The sequence below is a fragment of the Numida meleagris genome, chromosome 4 (assembly GCF_002078875.1).
Source record: "Numida meleagris isolate 19003 breed g44 Domestic line chromosome 4, NumMel1.0, whole genome shotgun sequence".
Taxonomy (NCBI): domain Eukaryota; kingdom Metazoa; phylum Chordata; class Aves; order Galliformes; family Numididae; genus Numida; species Numida meleagris.
This window is the reverse complement of record NC_034412.1, coordinates 21,113,276-21,131,364: the sequence shown is the minus strand read 5'-3', so window position 1 is coordinate 21,131,364 and position 18,089 is coordinate 21,113,276. Positions and strand designations below refer to the sequence as shown.

The window sequence follows — 18,089 nt, the reverse complement described above, 5'->3', positions numbered from 1 at the left end:
GCAATGCTGATCAGCTTTGGGCTCCTGAAAACAAACCTCAGTTTGGATGATCTTAGAGGTCTTTTCCAACCTTGGTGATTCTATGATTCCCTTCCTCTCAAGCTCCCAGATCCCATCTCCGGAGCTTAAGGACCGGAGCACTCCGAGCCCCAGGAAGCCCTGCAGCTTGTCCCGGTGGATGTGACCTGCCCCACTCCTGGACAGCACACACTGGGGTTAATATAACAGTTCTGTCAAAGAACTGATGAACTGAATTTAACGCCACTTCCTGTATTGTCCCTTTTATGGTGAACAGCACCAAAAATAGCCTTGACATACCACTTCCTTGTTCACACATACAACCAAAGCTACACGCTTGCTATTTTTCCCCTCTGCAGTAAGAATACATTTTCTACCACAGATGACATTGCTGTATTGTACTCTGGGCACCAGTCTGCGTGCAGGAGACGAGGACCAGCCCACAAAGCTGGGTCAGCTTCACACCATGCCACGTGGAGCAACGCACCCGCACCACAGCCCAGTGCCCAACCTCAACCGCGGGTGTTGTGTGGCGTACGGGAATCAGCATGCGAGCAAACAACCCACCCCACCCCTCTGCCCCAACATTTTTATAGTTCTGATACAAGCTTCTTTTGCATGCAGAACATTCCTAGTTAACACAATTAGATTCTTCCTGCCACTCCTCACTTCTTCATTTTACTGCTGCCTTAATCTTACCGTTGGGGAGAAGGGTTTCGGGGTGGCAATTGCCATCTGGAAGCCTTACCTTAAATCCAGACAATATAGATTGAACAATATAGATAGGACAGATACAGACAATACAATTAAGCACTTACTTCTAAAGAGAGCCCAAGCTTCAAAGCTTATTGAGCAAGGATGTCAAGGCCTTGAAAGCCTTTCTGTCTGGACACCAGCAACACGGTGCAGCCCGTGGGGCACTCTGCGATCTCAGGACTGGATACCACCATGGTTTGGTGGGGTCTTCTCCTTGGAGATCTTCAGCAGATGAACACAGCCCTGGGCACCTTGCTCCAGGCAGCCCTGCTGGAACAGCAGTGGGACACATGGACGCAGAGGTCCCTTTCAGCCTCGTTCATTCTGGGATTCTGCACAACCATTGTACAGATGGGGCTGAACTCCCACGCCTGGCATCCCACATCCCCTGCAGCCCTGCACAGCTGGAGGCCAGCAGAGCACACAGAGCTCGTACCTGCTGCCAGGATACAGGCTCACCCCTAATGTTACTTCATGCCATTGAGAAGCAAGAATGCCAAATCACTATGGCAGCTTGCAGCGCTGCTCACTGATCCATCCTTGCAAACAATGCCTAGAATTTGAAGTAGCAAAAGCACAGGTAAGAGAACACCATACTTACCTTACTTATTTGGTTAGGCTCAGCTAATCTGCCATGATAGCGCTATTTAACATGACTAAGTTGCTTCTTGTTACAAATACTTTGAGCATCTCCATCCTAACAAAGAGAATGTGATCACTTCCCATAAATTTTCCAGCTAGAACCTCGTGTCCCAGATCGCAGTGCCAAGCAGAAAACACTGAAGGGGAAGCAGTCACTAAATAGCGCTGGCTTTTTAATATATAGACCACAAGCTAAGCACGCCATTCAGATTTCCTATTTTCATCTCGCTGGATGTAGCTAAAACTGGCTTTTAATGAAATACAACCTATTGTCATGCACACTGATGTCTTTGTTCTCTTCATTGAATTAAAAAAAACGCTACAGACTCTGGTATTATTTCACCACCTAGGGCCCTGAGTTCCTTTTTACCCTCTTGGTACCAGAGAAGGACTCGGATATTCTGTATTTCAGACTGACATGTTAGTTATAAAGGTGGCCTATGGCACTGATGGCCTCACACCCTGATGGGACATGTGGAAGGATGATGCCACCACTGACCACTACTGAAGCCTTCATGCTGAAGGGGCAGGAGCTACTGGCTCCTTTTGCCCCGAAGCCATGGCACAGGCACAGCCACCTGCAGAGCCAGCAAGTCATCCGTCTCACCACACCATGTCACACAAAGGAGACGTGTTCTGTTTTCTTTCATGTGCTGATACCTGTGACACCACAAATCCTATCATAAAACCATAGAATGATCCGGGGTGGAAAGGACCTCAAAGACCGTCCAGTCCCAGCTCCCCTTGCCACGCACCAGATGAGGTTGCTCAGCACTCCACCCAACCCAGCCTTGAACACTTCCTTCTAAGTCCCTCTTATCAGAGAGGACACGGAGATGGTTATCTGGTTTTATGGCGTGACCAGCTGCACAGCAATTCTTTGAGCTCCTGCTGGCCTGTCAGCGCAAGCTGCTTTCCACCCCAGGGTCTTTACCAACCCATGTGAGATGTCAGAATTCTTTGCAACAGCAAATTACGAATGCCTGGGCTAAAACTTTCTCTAACATGAAAAACATCCATCAACATCTACTGAAAAGTTTCCTTTTTAGAGAGTTTATAATTGAGTGGGCTCCTGGAAGTGCTGTACTATTGTTTTTGTGAAGGACTCCAGGGCAAGGCAGAAAAAGCACTGCAAGATTTCGGCATGAATGGAAATAAAGGCACTTCAGGCTGGGTTTGTTCCCAGAAAGACAGCTTTCAAAGCACGCTGCCCTTCAAAACAGGCTGCATGCTCAGCACTGGCACGCAGACAGCAAAACAAGTTCACTGCATTTTGGGAAGTATCTGTTTCTGTTTAAAGAGATCAAGTTTCTGCCAGAAGTTACTTGCAGCAAACTACAGCACTTTCAGTCAACTCCCTCTGCTCCTCCCCTTCTCCTTCCCCGTCCAATTTTGCATCACACCGAAAATCATTTTCAGCATCACCTAGACAGCATGGCAGGGTCTCCCTTCTGCTGCCCGGCTTCTCAATTTAAGAGCAGCTGCAGCAAGAATGTACACATCCATGTGCATCCCCTTATGCTAGCTGATGTACTCGGTTTCATGAAGAAAATATGTCAGGAGGTAAATTCCGCATTATGTCCTTACAGGCTACATCTCCTTCTGCTGTCAGAGAGTTATATGGAAAGAAATTGCATCGGACGTACATTTTTCCAAACCATCCCAGAGGTCAGGTTTTCTCTGTTCATCTCCCACCTTTGCCCAAATCAGTTCTGTTCATGACACACTGAACAAAGTTAGCAGTAGAGTGCTAGGTGCAGGAGAAGCTCCAAGACCTCTCCCTAACAGCTCGGTGTAAGGGAAGAAACTGAATGCCTAACGAGACAGAACTGCCCATGGACAATAGCGTAAGGGTCATAATTCAAAATTAAACAAAAAAAACCCCAATATATATACATCAGTGATGTACAGCAGTGACAGATCCAACAAAGAACGCTCACCAAGGGGTGGACGAGGGCCGTGTGCTTACCAAAAGGAGCACGTTGCAGTTCCCATTCCAGATCCACCTGCTCTGGCACAAGGCTGGCACAAGGCCCCGTTTCCCAGGAACAATATTTACACTGGTTTCACCAAGGTAAGAACGGGCCAGTGACTTCACAGGATTTATTCAAAACAGGAGAAGAAAAAGTTTTCTTTACAGACACCACAAAATACATCAGCATGGAAAAGGACTCAAAAGGTGTTCTCATTGACGCACAGAGATGCGGAGCTGCTGCTTCCATCATGAGGCTCCATGAGAGGGAAAAGGCGCCCTGCTCCCTTCTGCCTGTGTTTCAGCATGGGGAGCAGAGCACACTCCCCTTCCCCGCTGTTGTTAAGAATGGAGGTGATGGATCTGCCCCCCATGCTTTCAGAAAGCACACAACAGTGATGAGATCACTCTGGTTAGCTTGAAGAGAGCTACATCTCATCTGCCCAGCTGCTATGTGGCTTTTTTGTTACTGGAGACAAGACAGAAAACAATTTGCCAATAATTACAGAGGTAGATTAGCAGAGAGTTGGAAAGAAGTACCAGCTTCCAGTGAGTTTTCCCATCTGTGCCTTTCTACACCACCACCAAAACATTTTCAAAATAAGGCTTCTTTTGTACCAAACATGACACTGTACTGCAGAAGTAAACGGACAAAAAAAGCTTGCTTAAAATTATTTTTAAAAAACTCCACTAAAATGCCTAAAAATATCTTGCAGAAATTACTGAATTGTGAATTGCCTCCCTTCTCATTTGCCAAAAATGCCACCCGAATGATTTAAAAGCCTTACATTTCGAAAGGACTTTGCCTTGTTTATTTTAACGGTAAAATCAAATATTTTGGACCAGGAGTTGAGCTTATCAGTACCCAGCTTTGATAGTGATTCCATAAATCACTGCTCCAGAGAGCTCTAGGATGATGGGAACAAGCGTTAAAGAATGTTTCTTGTTTCTCAGCAGATCAGGTTTTCAGTTTCAGAACCCCTTTGAAGCAAACTGAACTTTATCAGCACTTGATTCAGACCTGTGCAATCTCTGCTTAGAAAGCATCTCCTGTGTTTCCCATACAGCATCATCAGTTGGGATGAACCATCATCAGTTGAGCTGAAGACAGATATCCAGCGGATGCATGAGCCCAGCTCCGTGAGGAGGACATTTATTGCAGAGGCTCACACAGACACTGCGTGGATGTACTGAAATGTATTGCACTGCCTTCCAGTTTGGAGAAGCTATGCCAAAGAGTCCTAAGAGCAAGCATTGCAACGTGGAAGAGCTGTCAAAACACACCAGTGCTTAGACCTAACAAATATGACAACCCTGATCTTAAAAGTGCTTCGACAGTCAAGGAAGAAGTCTAAATACACTAAAAATTGATTGCTAGCAATGTACATTTCGGAAGCCGGGCAAAGTAACTTTCCCGTGAGTATAGATGTCCTCATCGGTGCCTTGGTTTAAATGCTTCACCAAGTTTTTCTCAAACAAGAGAGGGTGGTAAGCTCCCATGGTGCAGGCACGGTCGTGAAACTTCTGGTAGTAGTGGCAAATGTCCGTCTGCCGCTTAGAAGGGAGAAATTCATACACATCCACTTCATCGCAGAGCGTCATCATGATCACGATGCCTGCGCGGGGAAAGAGGCAAACATCATTTCAGAGAACATGTAAAGCACTACAGTGAGGCAAGCAGCCAGGCAAGAAGCACCCTGCTCCAAGGGGAAGGGTTTCCTCCTTCCAAAGTTGAGTTGAATGTAGGAGAAAACACAGCAGGCCAGATGGGGCTGTTTGACGCAGCTGTAGCACAGCTGATGGGCTTTGGACCAGAGTGGGCTGTTTACAGTGACAGCCATGATGTAATAACATGACTGTATTCCTGTGCAATTGTCTTCCACGTGTAGCGATGTAACAGGTAAAAGGCAAGAGCAAGGCTGGGGAAGAAAACAAGGTGTTTAACTGGCAGGAATCAAAGAATGGCTTTGGTTGAAAGGGACCTTAAAGTACATCATGTTCCAGCCCCCTGCCGTGGGCTGCCTGCCCCCCATGAGGTCAGGCTGCCCAGGGTCCCATCCAGCCCAGCCCTGAGCACCTCCAGGGATGGGGCACCTACAGCTTTCTGGGCAGCAGGGGGTGCCCCTCTTAGTAAAAAATTTCCTCCTAATATCTAATCTAAATCTCCCCTCTTTTAGTTTAAAGCCCTTGACCTGTCACTATCAGACCATGTAAAAAGTCAGTCTCCCTCTTGTTTATCAGCTCCCTTTAACTACTAGAAGGCCACAGTGAGGTCTGCTCCAGAGCCTTCTCATCTCCAGACAAGCCCAGCTCCCTCAAACTGTTTTCATAGGAGAGGTGCTCCAGCCCTTTGATCATCTTCATGGCCTCCTCTGGACCTGCTCCAACAGCTCCACGTCTTTTCACACAGATATACAAAGTGCCTGGCAGAGATGGGAGCAGAGGCAGGAGTGGAAGACTGGCTTAAGTGCAGCAGATTGATGTCCACATGGTGAACAAGGCCACACTTCTGTGCTGCGACTTCAACATATATGTGAATCCTGAGAAGTTTGCTCCTTTTAATTGACGGGTCCATGACATTTACCTGCTGATAACAAGGATAAGCTTCGCGACAGCAGAATGTAAAATGAGCCCCTTTGCTAGGAGCCTGGATTTAGCATGCTGACAAAGACATTAGCACACTGAATCAAAGTGGTCAGTCTGATCACACCCAACCCTATGATTAAGCCTTTAGCTACAGTTTTTTTTCCATATACATATTTGGTATCCACTTAGATTTCACCAACAGTAAGCAGAGTTATTTGCCTGACAAGATCTGAGCTCACAGGAGTCGTACGTTCCTCGCTGCACCCCATGCAGCTGAACTGCTCTGGTTTTAGGAGCCAGAAATCCTCGAGAACGTCACTATGTTGCACTCTGCTCTCCTGTTCCCACATGAAACCAGGCCATGTTTATAACTGCTGTTCCAAACGGTGCTGCAAACTGCTTATTTTAACACAACCAAACTGATACTTTCGAGACAGGATGCTTAAATTCTGGCATAAGACAAGCACTGTAAAAGCAATTCTGATAAGCCTTCAAATGACATAAATCCATAGCTGTCTTTGAAAAAGGCATTTTGAGGAGCTCCTGCAAGCTCAACATGAAGTTTAGAGGGCCGTTATCTCACCAAGCATTCCTGAAGACGGTGGGTTAGGCTGAATATGCTCCAGGGAATTCTCCTGAAGAATATCCCAGAGTTGCCACTGCATCTTTGGATTCAGGATATAAAAGGGCTGCTCCGGATGTCTAATACGATACAACTTGTAGGTTTCAAAAAACTTGTAGTCTGGTTTTCGATACCACTGGGAAACAGAAACAAGAAGTCAGTCTTATTTGCAGAATGCTCTTTCCTACCACCAATGGCAAACAGGAAGGCTAGCGGCGAGTTAACCTGCTGGTGCCAAGGGAAAAGATCCTGCTGGATCTCTGTATGCTACTTGCTGCCCAGCACCACCTAACCTGCCCTTCAAATCATTGAGGGGACTTGCCTCAGTGAACAGAGGGGGAAAACCCAGATCTCCTCCCTCTGGCAGCAAAGGACTATTGTATGAGATTAGCTGTCTTGTATCATTTCACTCTGCAACCCCAACAGCCAATGATGTTGAGAAGTCTGTCTCCGTGTTGCAGACCCCTGTGCCTCTCTATGCTGGAGTACGAAGTATCCCATGCTACAGGCGAGCATCCCCAGCACTGGCTCCTCAAGCAGGCTGAGCTCATTTGCATCGTAACACTTCTACTTTCAATAAAAACCACTTGGAAGGGCTTATGTTTTCTGAAAGCCATTTTGATACCTTTTCCTCTGCCAAAAATACCCCATCCTGGTTTCACTGACTTTAAACAGGCTGTGCATACACCCTTACACCACTTGGAGATGTGTGACTGGACAAAACATTTGTGCTTTTGTACTGCTAGAGGGATTGCAATGCCCACAGGTGAAAATCTGACGCAGAGAGGTGACATTAGCAAACATCTCAGACAGTTATCCAATCCCATCATAATGCATGAGGAATAGGTAAACAAGAATGGCCTCAAAACGAGTGGTTGTTCATTTTAGGAGAACGCGAGCTAACAGATGCACTTCAAAGCATATGCATCTGATTTTATTTACAGAAACCTCAGCCTTACCTCATGAATTTCTGCATGATATGGTGCTGGATCCCAGACAATCAAGATTCCAGTGTTATACAGCGCATCCTTCAGGAACTGCTGCTCCTCAACGGTGACCAGCTGGAATGACACAACAAACGCAACACTCCGATACACAACACACCATCTGCATCAGCAGCGGTAGAGCAGCAAAGCCCACTGAGCACAGCCACGGCCACCCCTCTGCTGCTCCCAAAGCATGTCCCACAGCACGCAGGCAAGGACACGACTCCCACAACCACCCATACACCGCTGGCACAGCCTCCAGCAACAAGCATTAACACGGCTTTGCAGAAAAGCGGGCAGAGGCCGCTGAGGCAGAGGCTGGTCTTCTGCCCTGCCTGCCCTCAGACTTAAGCTGCATCAGCAGTTCTTTACAAGCTGTGCCTAAGAGAAGCATTATCATAAAAATCAGCTCCCGTTTTCCTCGTGTTCTCCAAGGACCTAATTAAGAGCTACTTGATTTATCCTTTAGTATCTAGGCTGCCTCCAGCAGCAAACTGTTCTCCTGATCGTCCCTGCTAACCAGTGCACAGGGACGCTGCGGCTGGCCCAGATGTCTATTACTCGAAAAGCAAAGTGGGTTTCCTCGCATCTGTTTCCAGCTCCAGAGGATTAGGCTTTCCCTCGACCACGAGCACTGCGTGCCCTCATTTCCTCACAGCAGTGGCAGTATCTAGGTCGCTTGCTGACAGCGTGCCCCAAAGCCAGAGTACAGTGCAGCTCCTGCCCGGCCCAGGCAGGTGGCACAGGCTGCCCCTCAGCCAGGTAAGGGGCAGAAATAGGGCAAGGAACACGGGTGTTCTGTTTTCATTTTGCTGTTTCCACTGAAAGGCTGGAAGTCTTCCAGGAATTTTTCCAGGGAAGAAAAAAATAAAATAAAATAAAAGCTGATGTGAAACATGTGGAAGGAGGATTCAAGAGAAGCTGAGCAGCAGAGGAAGCAATAGTGGGCCAAGTGCAGCCACAGTGAGCCAGCAGAGGCACACTGGCCTCTGAAGGGCTGCCCAGAGGCACAAAAGCAAATCTGCAAGAGGCCAGGTGGGGAGCTCCTCCACTGCTGCAGGGCTTTTGCTGTTTCCTTACCCACACCACTGTGTTGGTTGCCTGTCGGTTACTTACACAGTTTGCTGCAGGAATCTGGCTCCCCAATACCTTTAGTGCCTATCTGTTCTGTTAAGAGGAACTGATTCTTTCTAAGTACTTGAACGTCATTTAAACTGCTACACGGCTTATTTGTCTTTCTCAGTCATTTGATTCTAATTAGTTGGCTAATCCATTCATTTACTAGTTAATTTGTTATTTAGCTAACTCACTGCTTAGCAAATACCTTGCTAGCGTAGCACCTACCCTCCTGGTACAATTACTGACTGGACCATAACAAGCTCTTTCTCTCCAGATACTGCAGTTTCTGCCCCATAATCTAAACCACCCATCATAACCTTACTTCATGGATGTACTATCTCCTTTCTTCTCCCTGCAGACTCATTAATGCCAATATCAGCAAACGCAGCCACGGCAGGGCACTCTCCATTACAGCCAGAAGCCAGCCAAGGAGAGCTGTAAACAAGAGCTAGGAGGAAGCCCTAGGTACTCTGCTCCCTGGTCAGCTCAGCTGAAAGGAATCATGTCCTACATAGCAACATTAGTATTCCCCCCACAGTGTCCTTAGCCCTTATTTTTGTAAGATGTGAGAGCTTTCCCAGGGCAAATTGACGCTTTGCAGAAGACTACAGGAACACATGCCATTAAAAAAGCAAGACAGAGGGAACAGTCAAGGTCTAAGAAAATAGGCAAGGGAACAGTAAAGAATTTCTCTATTTAGAACAACCACCAAGCTCATGGACCTACAAGCCTATCCTCAGATCTCAGGATCCCAAACTTCTCCCCCAGCACTACAATCAACCTACTAATCTTTCCTTCTTAAACAGATGCACAAGATACCCCATTGTACTGTTAAAATCTCCAACTTGTGAACAAACTAATAACTGGGTACTGTTCCCAAATCTATTTTGTTATTTTTGGTATAGGAAATATATTAAAACAGCTATTAAGCAACTCAGGGCCACTGGCCACTCATGCCAAAGGGACAGCAATGAATACAGACTAGTTTGATAGATTAGATACAGAGGATCCCATTTCCTTCGTTTTAGGACTGGACTGAGGATGGATCAACGGCAAGAGCCAAAACAAGAGCTGCCATGGGGAACAGCAGCAGTACTCACACTTACACTTAGTCCAAAACTAGAGCAGCCACACGGAGTCGTTGGTGCTATTCTACACTCAGGCAGTCATGCCGTTACCCTCCTTCCTGTGTAAATAACCCAGGTCACATACATATTTTCACTGACAAACAACTTAGTATCACAGGAAGAGCGGCATTTGGCACTTTCCTCAGAGCAAGATTTCTGAAGTGATAACGCCTATTTGCTATCATAAAGCATACAGAAAGAAGAACATAAAATACAGAGAGGTCAAACAGGGCAGAGGAAGGATGTGAGCTGCCAGATGTGGCTGCGAAAAAAAGACTGGCTGAGCAAGGACAAACTGTCCCACATCTGAGCATTGATTGAACACAGGGGAACCGAGAGGAAGCAAGCTGCAGAGCAGAGCACAGCAGGATGCAAATGCTCCCAAGTGCATGTTCTTGGGCAGTTACCTTCAGCCATTTAATGACCTTACTACTGTGCTATACACATCATCTCCGAGCAGAAAAGAAGCACAACTGCCAGCACGTGCTAGTTTAACTGCAGGAACCTCAGAAGGTATCTGAGCAACGGGGAGGTTTGCCTGTGTCCCCTGTTAGGAGGAAGGCCATTCCCCACCATTCAGCTCCCAAGCAAAGGAGAGGCATGCAGCTGTGCCATGCTTTGACCACTTGATCTTCCATCACACCTACCTGGGAGTTAACAAGGCGAATTGTTGTTTTTTGCCCCACATCTTCTTGAAATCCCTTGACAGGAGCCCCATTAAACCGCAAGACGGCATCATGGCTGTCTGAAAGCAGAACAGAGCGAAAGCAGTGAGCTAACGGCTGGCTTTGGAGCTATGGAGACTTTCCATGTACCCACAAGTACCAGCCCAGTGGGCATGGTGGGGATGGGCTGACAGTTGACTTGATGATCTTGAAGGTCATTTCCAACCTTGATAATTCTACGATTCTATAATTTCCGCACACAACTTGAGCCAGACACCAAGCATTACTACACCCCAAATGTACACTTTATTTAATGAACTCAGTGTGGCATCCTGTCTCTATCCCGGTGGTTGTGTTGCACTCGGCATTTCCTCAATTTGGTTTTTCACTGGTAACTCATAGATCTTGCTATCAGCAAGAACTCATGAAAGCAAGCGCTGCCCATTTAATAGGATCTCCCCATTCTGATCTACCATCCTTCCTCACGCTGACTCATTGCCTATTTGATGTGATTGCATAGAAAAAATACCCCCAGCCCTTTAAGGAATGATTATTCAGCAGTCCCTTGTGCTCAACCAAGCATCAGAGCAAAGGCTTCATTTTAAGATTCAGTTCCTTTTTGGCACCTTCTCCCAATCAAACCACAACTTTTCCTACACAGAAATACGTCAGGCCAAAACTGGGAAAAATTGTATATAAACACAGACACACTCCTGAATCCCTCACTATTCACACTACCCAGCTGAAGGAGCTGCAGTGTGACTAGGCTCCCTAGCACCCAAAACCACATAGAATCATTAGCAGAGATGCCTGCTTAAGCAAAAAGGTTCCAGTTTGTGATTCAGATGCAGGGCATGCTAACTGGGATGGCAGTAGGGTTAATGGCATTTGCCCAGGGCACTTTACACAGTGACCTTTCCAGAATTCATCCAATGTGGAGCAAACTGATGCTTCAGCCCAAGGGACAGACTAGGAGACTGCAGGCACAGTGACATTGCACTGCGCACCTGGCATGCTCTCCACTCTGCAGCAGCAGAGGCACAGCCCATCCACCTCCTGGCTGCTCGCATCCCAGATCCAGCACTTGCATGCTGGATTACAATGTGCTGTGACAGCATCCTCAGCTCCTCAGTGGTCTCATCACAGAGGAGCAAACCGTTTCGTTGCCGTGCAGATGTTAGCACAGACACTGCTGGAAACAAGCCAGCTGGGTGACAAGAGAGCATCAAACCAGAGATCAGGTCACTTCTGAGAAAGCTCCAGCCCAAACAGGTGTGCAAAGTCAGCTCTGCCTTCCTAGTTCTTGACCTAACTGGCCTCAAACACTCATTAGGACACTAAAACAATTACATCAACCAACTGTCAACAGGAATTTGTGTCAGGAGGCAGTGCTGCCCTGGTTAATGCTGCCACCGCCCTTCTCATCACATCCTTCAGGGCACTTCAACACACCTCATGCTGTTCATCCTCACCCGGCACCTGCCCCCCTGGCCTGACGGGCACCCATCACCCTGAGGGACAGACTCTGGGCACATGCCAGCACAAACCCTCACCTCCCTACAGCAGCCTGCGCCTGCAGCTGAAGGGTTTGCCTTGGTTGTTCCTGAATAATGTATTAAAGGGTTATCTGTCTACTTGTTTCAGAGGACGAAGGCTACTTCCAGCTTAGTACAGGCCAAAGGGACCCGATCCAGCTGATAACTTACAAACACACTGGAGTAGTGAAGCCTGCAAGCAATTTCCACAATAGAGAACAACCATACATAGGCTCCTGCAGTGAGTTTAGAGCAGCATGAATCTGAGGCCCAAACAATATGCAGTGAACAAAGTGGGACTGCGGCCACAGGAGAATTTTCTGCCAAGCACAAAACCCAGAGCTGAAGGCTGGAGCGACCCTGTATGCCACTTCCTTAAAGATACAAAGTGCTTTAGTATCAAAACTCACTTCTTTACAATCCACAGTACAAGACCGATGCTTCAGCATTTGTTACTTATTGCACTGACTTCAGATCAAGATGGGCAGACAGGACTTTGCAAAGTGTCACCAAACTGTCCTGCCCTGTGGCTGTAGCATAGCACAACTTCAACTGCTGGGCCACTCACACTCAGCCGCCCGGTGGGCTCAGTGAGGCAGTGCCACTGTGGGATGGAATTAGATTCACTGAGGTTGGAAGAGACCTCTGACTGTCCAGGGTCAACCCTCTGCTCAATGCTGGGTCAGCTAGAGCAGATTGCTCAGGGCTGTGTTGAGTGTTTTTTTCCCTTTTTTGCTTTAGTTGTGTTGAGGTTTTTTTGTTACTTCCTTCTCCGTAGGAGACTTTCTGAATAAAAAAAGTTTCTGACTGTTCAGTGTGCAATGAGCACATAAGCATTACTCAACCCATCCCACACCCTCTCAAGAAACAAACACTTGAGGTGCCAAACCTCTTCCTGGTATTCAGTATTAATTCTACTTTCTGGTGAGGTTAACATAATCACGAAAGTTGAAATGACTAGCTATAAAGGAACTACCTGCTCAGAAGTCATGTCCTCTCAACTCAGCCCAACCCTTTCTGCTCCCTTGGGGCTTACCCATTTGGGTAAATATTTCTACTTACTGTTTTCCTGCTGAGGAAGAGCAGTGTTATACCATAATCAAATCTTTGCAAGATTCCAGAATTAAGACTGCAGCTGTTTTCTATTACAATCCTTTTCATTTCTGAGAAATGGCTGCTGCCATCAGCGGTTGCTCATGGGAGCAGACATGCTCAAGACGTAACACTCACAGGCACTGTCATCTAGAGCACCATAAGGAAGCCTACAATGTGCACTGTACACACTCAGAGAGAAGAGGATCTCATCATTATTCTCATTTCCTCCTAGGCTGTAATGTTTACTATCAAAGAATTGCAAGGATAGTATTTCAACTTATTTTAAATACCTCTGTGGCTCCAGCAGAGTAAGAGCGTGACACTAGGTCTCTTCTGCTCAGTGCAGATTATAAAACAGTATTGCTCGACTTAATCCTAGTAGAAAAATACCAACCTATCTCTGGTCCCAAATGAGATGATTTCAGAGAGCCTGCTGAGGACACAACAGCACAGCGACCCAGGCGGCCCACTGTTTCATTGAGGCTCTTCTCTGGCAGGTAGCGCTGCCATTCCGAGGAATTAAATGGACCATCTGATCCCCGTATCATGGTCACGTTCACCCTGTCCCGCAGCTGGCACAGCAGCTTCTCTGAGCTGAGTTTAGCAGCGCTCCTCTTCCCATTGTAAGTCACGTTGTACTTGTTCATGGACAGGTAGTTCTTCCTGACCTTCTGCAGCCTGGGTATGAGGTTTCTGGAAGAGCTGTCCTTATCCCATACCTTCACATGTTCTGCTGCTTTCTTGGACTTCTCTACTACTCCAGAGGTGCTGCCTTTCACTTTATTTTGGTTGTCGAGCAAAGCTTTGGCCATCTGACCCATTTCACCAGCAGCTTCATGGAAAAGGCCCTGTGATTTAAGTAGGTTCCATTTTTCCAAAGTCCTGTGAACCTGTGCATCATCGTTCTTGAAAGGAACGTAGTAGCTTCCTCTTGTCTCTTTCCACAGGCAAACCGTCAGAGCTATCAGTATCACCACAAGAACACACATAAATTTTTTCAGCACATTGATGTGAACCATAGTGTACAGCGCATCCAAATGGGACAGATAGCACAGGGCAGGAAGCTGGTCCTGGAGGAGAGAAACAACTCAGTTAACGGTGTGTGCGCATCCACACATAGATATAAAGTCACAGGCAGAAGTGTGAGGCAATGGGTGGGGAGAGGGAAAACACAGGTGCAGTTTTAACACCTCAGCCTGTTTAAAGATCTCATATCAAAAGTCCACCACCTCAAATGTCAAACAAATAGACTTGAAGTGGCTATTAACCATCACGTGCTGTATAGCAGTGATCTGGGGCTACTGTCACTTAAACAAGTCTGACACGGCAAGTAGCACACCAGCAGGAGTGCAAGTCTCCATTTCTCTTTCCTTCACTGCCCATCCCAGTGACTCAATATGCAGATCCCACCAGCAGCATTTCCAGGACTGAGCTGTCACTTGATCGCAGGCCTGAACACTAATGAAGCACGTAACGAGACACATAACTGAGCAGAAAAAATTGCGAGTTCACAAGCACCAGGAGTTTCATCAACTGACATCTAGTGACTACATAGGAAACTTCTGCAAACCCTCAGTGGGCTGAGCACACTCCCAGTGGGAAACCAGCTGCTGGGAGCCAATTAAGCCTCAGCATGGTTGTACTCACAAATGCTCTTTGATAAATGTTATCCAAGGTATGTTATCCTTACAGATAGTAAAGCCAGATCCTGTTGTACAGCACCGCCATCCCCTCAGGCAGCACCTTGTGCGAGCAGCCACCTCTAGCCTCCACCAGCTATGTTATAAAAGGGAGCTATTCAACAGCAGGTGGCCTTCAGGTGATGCTGTCTTTGTGCCTCTTCAACAAAACTGCACTCCCCAGTGAAACAGTTTTACATGAACCACCTCCCAGTGCACCTCAGGAGATCATTATCTGCCCTAGAAAGGTGCTAGCAACAACTCCCTCCTCAGAAAACTTGCTGACAGCAAGCTTTGCTAAGCCGTGACATATCAGAAGCCACCAACTACCAATGTCCTACCTGTTAGACAAAGCAGTGGCTCTCCCACTCAAGTCATTTTTGGCTGTTGGAAGATTTCTGTCCAGGAATTAAGGCAGGATAACCCCAAACACAACAGCTGTGTGATGTGCCAAAGAGTTCAAGAAACACCTGCCAAAAAAAAAAAAAAAAAAAAAAGAGAAATAAAACTACAATGGAAGAACCTCGTGGTTTGGGGATGAACATGCTCTTCCTCAGATAAGCACAGCAGTCCCATAAACGCTGTTATCCAGGCCAGCAGCAGATACATTCATAACACAACAGCTTTGTAAAAGCTTAAATGTCCATTCATTCAATGAAGTAAAAATCCCAGTACTGATGCTTAATGCGTGCAATGAGCATTGCAAAGAGAAAAGAAGATGGAAAAACTTAACTTTTCCCAAGAAAACATCTTGCTAATCGCTCTTCAGCGATTCACGCGCTCCTCCTTAAACACAACGGCAGACAACTCCCGGCCATTTCAGTGCAAGTAAGAGTGAGTAGTATGAAAAATCACTCTACAACATACTACTTTATCCACAGGTCCTCACAAAATACTGTCTAAACAAATCCATTTTGACCTCATAGCTTCATTCTAACCAAGGAAACACAGCAAGAGAAGGAGAGATTTCACAGGGTGATGCGTTTGAAGAAGTAGCTTGCTTCTGCAGAACTCCAAGTCAGGACAATGCCATGTAATCTAAATTATAAATGCTACAGTACATAGCATTAGATTATATGCATCCTGATGCTGACTACTTGTATTTTAACTCTATTAAGAAACTGTGAGAAACTGATTTCTCACAGAGTAGCCCACAATGAGAAAGCATCCTTCCACCCTCCTCTCTGCGAGCAGCTCTGCTGCAGACAGCAGCGCTTTCAAAATCTATATATAGAGAGAAACAGAAACTCTTAGATGGAGCCATGCAGCACCAACCAACTCAGCGTGAAGCTCACAGACACCTTCCTCCCCCCTCCTCCAATACACACTGGGCAGACCCCTGGCCTGACTTAATTCACCTTGTACTTCTTGCCACACAGAGAGGGGCTGACTTCCAGGAACACTCAGGCTTCCAGACATAGGAAGCCTGTCTCAGGCTTCCAGATGTAGCAGCATGTCTCAGCACTGCAGCTCATGTTCCCAATAGCAAGGAGCACCCAGAGGAGCTTAAAAATTCACATTCGGCATTTCACACAATGCAATTCCCATCTTGATAACCATGTACACTGCTACAGTGGGAACAGTGATTTTGCTCTGGCTTGTAAGCAAAGAGGCTTTTTTGCAAAGGGGGAAGGCAGCTTGCTCTCCAGGATAGCACCCGCAGGCTTAACCACCCAGATGGGTAGAATCTGCCTGCTCTGGCATCCCGGAGGCTTACATCCTTGGTGGGAGCTGCAGCCTGGGCTGGCACAGAACCCCAGCTCAGGCCCCAGTGCTGGTGCCTGCTGAGTGGTGCAAAAGAGCTGCCTCAGCTGGGTAGAGAAGGTCAGCTGGCAAGCTGCATTTCCACGACCCACAGCAGATTTACCCTAGAAGTGCTTACCACAGCAGCCCCACTGTGTTAGACAAAATAGCCTGGCAAGCTCCTATCTGTTTTCTACAGTGACCAGTAAAAGCTTCAGGGTACAGCCCACAGGGATGCCCCAGCATGCACGCTCTGGCCATGCAACCCTGCAGCACTGCAGCCAGGCTGCTTTGTTCTCCTTCCAGACCCCCTTACCTACATCCTTTGGGGCCGCACTCCAAGGCCTGAGCCCTGTGCTGTCTGCAGTGACTTCAGGCCATGTTGCAAGTGGAGCTGACTCAGAGCTGTCCCGTGGCAATAAACCAGAACCACAGAGCTTTATGCCACCTCTGCTAACGCAAGCATCCCTGGCTGTTGTGCTGCCCAGCTGCCTGGGACTGCTGGCTCTCCGCGGTTTCCCAATTTTCCCCCTGGTCCCAGCAGCCTTCAGGACACATGCCTTACCACTCCTCTCCTCCACAGATCAGTTACTGCAGTTGAACAGCAGATATCTTGGAGCAAACCCCTGCGGGATCTCTGTGGTGTTGTGGAATCTGACTGCCTTGCTTCCTACCTGCCACGCAGTTCCTAATCCAGGACAAGAACTTTCTTACCCCATGACAGCTTAGGGTTTTTCGAAGGCTCTCACCAAACACTTGAAAACTCAAGCACCCCGCTTCCCTCTCTATGGGCATGCTAACTTCTTAAAATAAGAAAAGAGGAAAAAGACAAACAGATCTGAAACGTGATCCTCTTTTACAAATGGAGGATGAGATGGAGGTGCAGAGCAGGGGTCTCTCCACTCAAAATAAAACAATACTCCCAAGGAAACTGAAAAGGGGAGGGAAAAAAGAAAAGATTTGAGAAGTTATCTAAAATTCTCATCTGTTCTTAAAATCTCCCCTCTTTCACAGGGAAAGAAATTATCAAGACTCTTTAATAAGCCACGATTGTGCCATTTTATAACAGAAAAAACTGTATTTTTCATAGACACAACACATCAGGTGAAAGCTGATAATACATTAATGAAAGTGAACAGTTTGTTCCTCCAGAGTTGAGTTTCAGAAGCTCTCTCTGAGGCTCAGTCCAACCTGGCCTGTTAATTCAGCTGCATGTATTTCAGTTTTGTAATTAGATAAACAGAGTAGATTCACTTCCAGCAATTCCTTGTTTTTTCTCAAAACATCACCGCACTGTGAAAATAAAACAGCTCGAGTCATACGCTGAAGTAAGTACTTCCAAAGCCAACAAATGCAACAAAAGAGAAAAAAATAAAAGTGAAGAATGAGCAAAATACGTGTTTTAAGTGAGGAACGTGGTTACATTTCGAATGAGACATGAAGGAGCTATATAAGTATGGGAAAAGGCTGGGAATACCATGCCTATCTCAGCTAGGCACATACCTTGCTCAGTGGGCTGCTCACCAGGACACACAGTGCCTCTG

At 46.8% G+C, this 18,089-nt stretch overlaps 1 protein-coding gene across 10 annotated transcripts in view; it reads right to left on the bottom strand.

Moving 5' to 3' along the window:
- Positions 3,492 to 18,089, bottom strand: part of ST6GAL1 (ST6 beta-galactoside alpha-2,6-sialyltransferase 1) — a 33,621-nt gene continuing 19,023 nt past the window's right edge. For all 10 annotated transcript variants that reach the window (XM_021393613.1, XM_021393611.1, XM_021393612.1 and 7 more), the window contains 6 exons: positions 15,144 to 15,272; positions 13,518 to 14,193; positions 10,476 to 10,573; positions 7,556 to 7,657; positions 6,558 to 6,732; positions 3,492 to 5,004 (listed from right to left, as the gene is read on the bottom strand). In XM_021393613.1, coding sequence (XP_021249288.1) covers positions 4,763 to 5,004; positions 6,558 to 6,732; positions 7,556 to 7,657; positions 10,476 to 10,573; positions 13,518 to 14,142 — 1,242 coding nt within the window. In that variant the 5' untranslated portion in view covers positions 14,143 to 14,193; positions 15,144 to 15,272 and the 3' untranslated portion in view covers positions 3,492 to 4,762. The remainder of the gene's footprint in view (positions 5,005 to 6,557; positions 6,733 to 7,555; positions 7,658 to 10,475; positions 10,574 to 13,517; positions 14,194 to 15,143; positions 15,273 to 18,089) is intronic.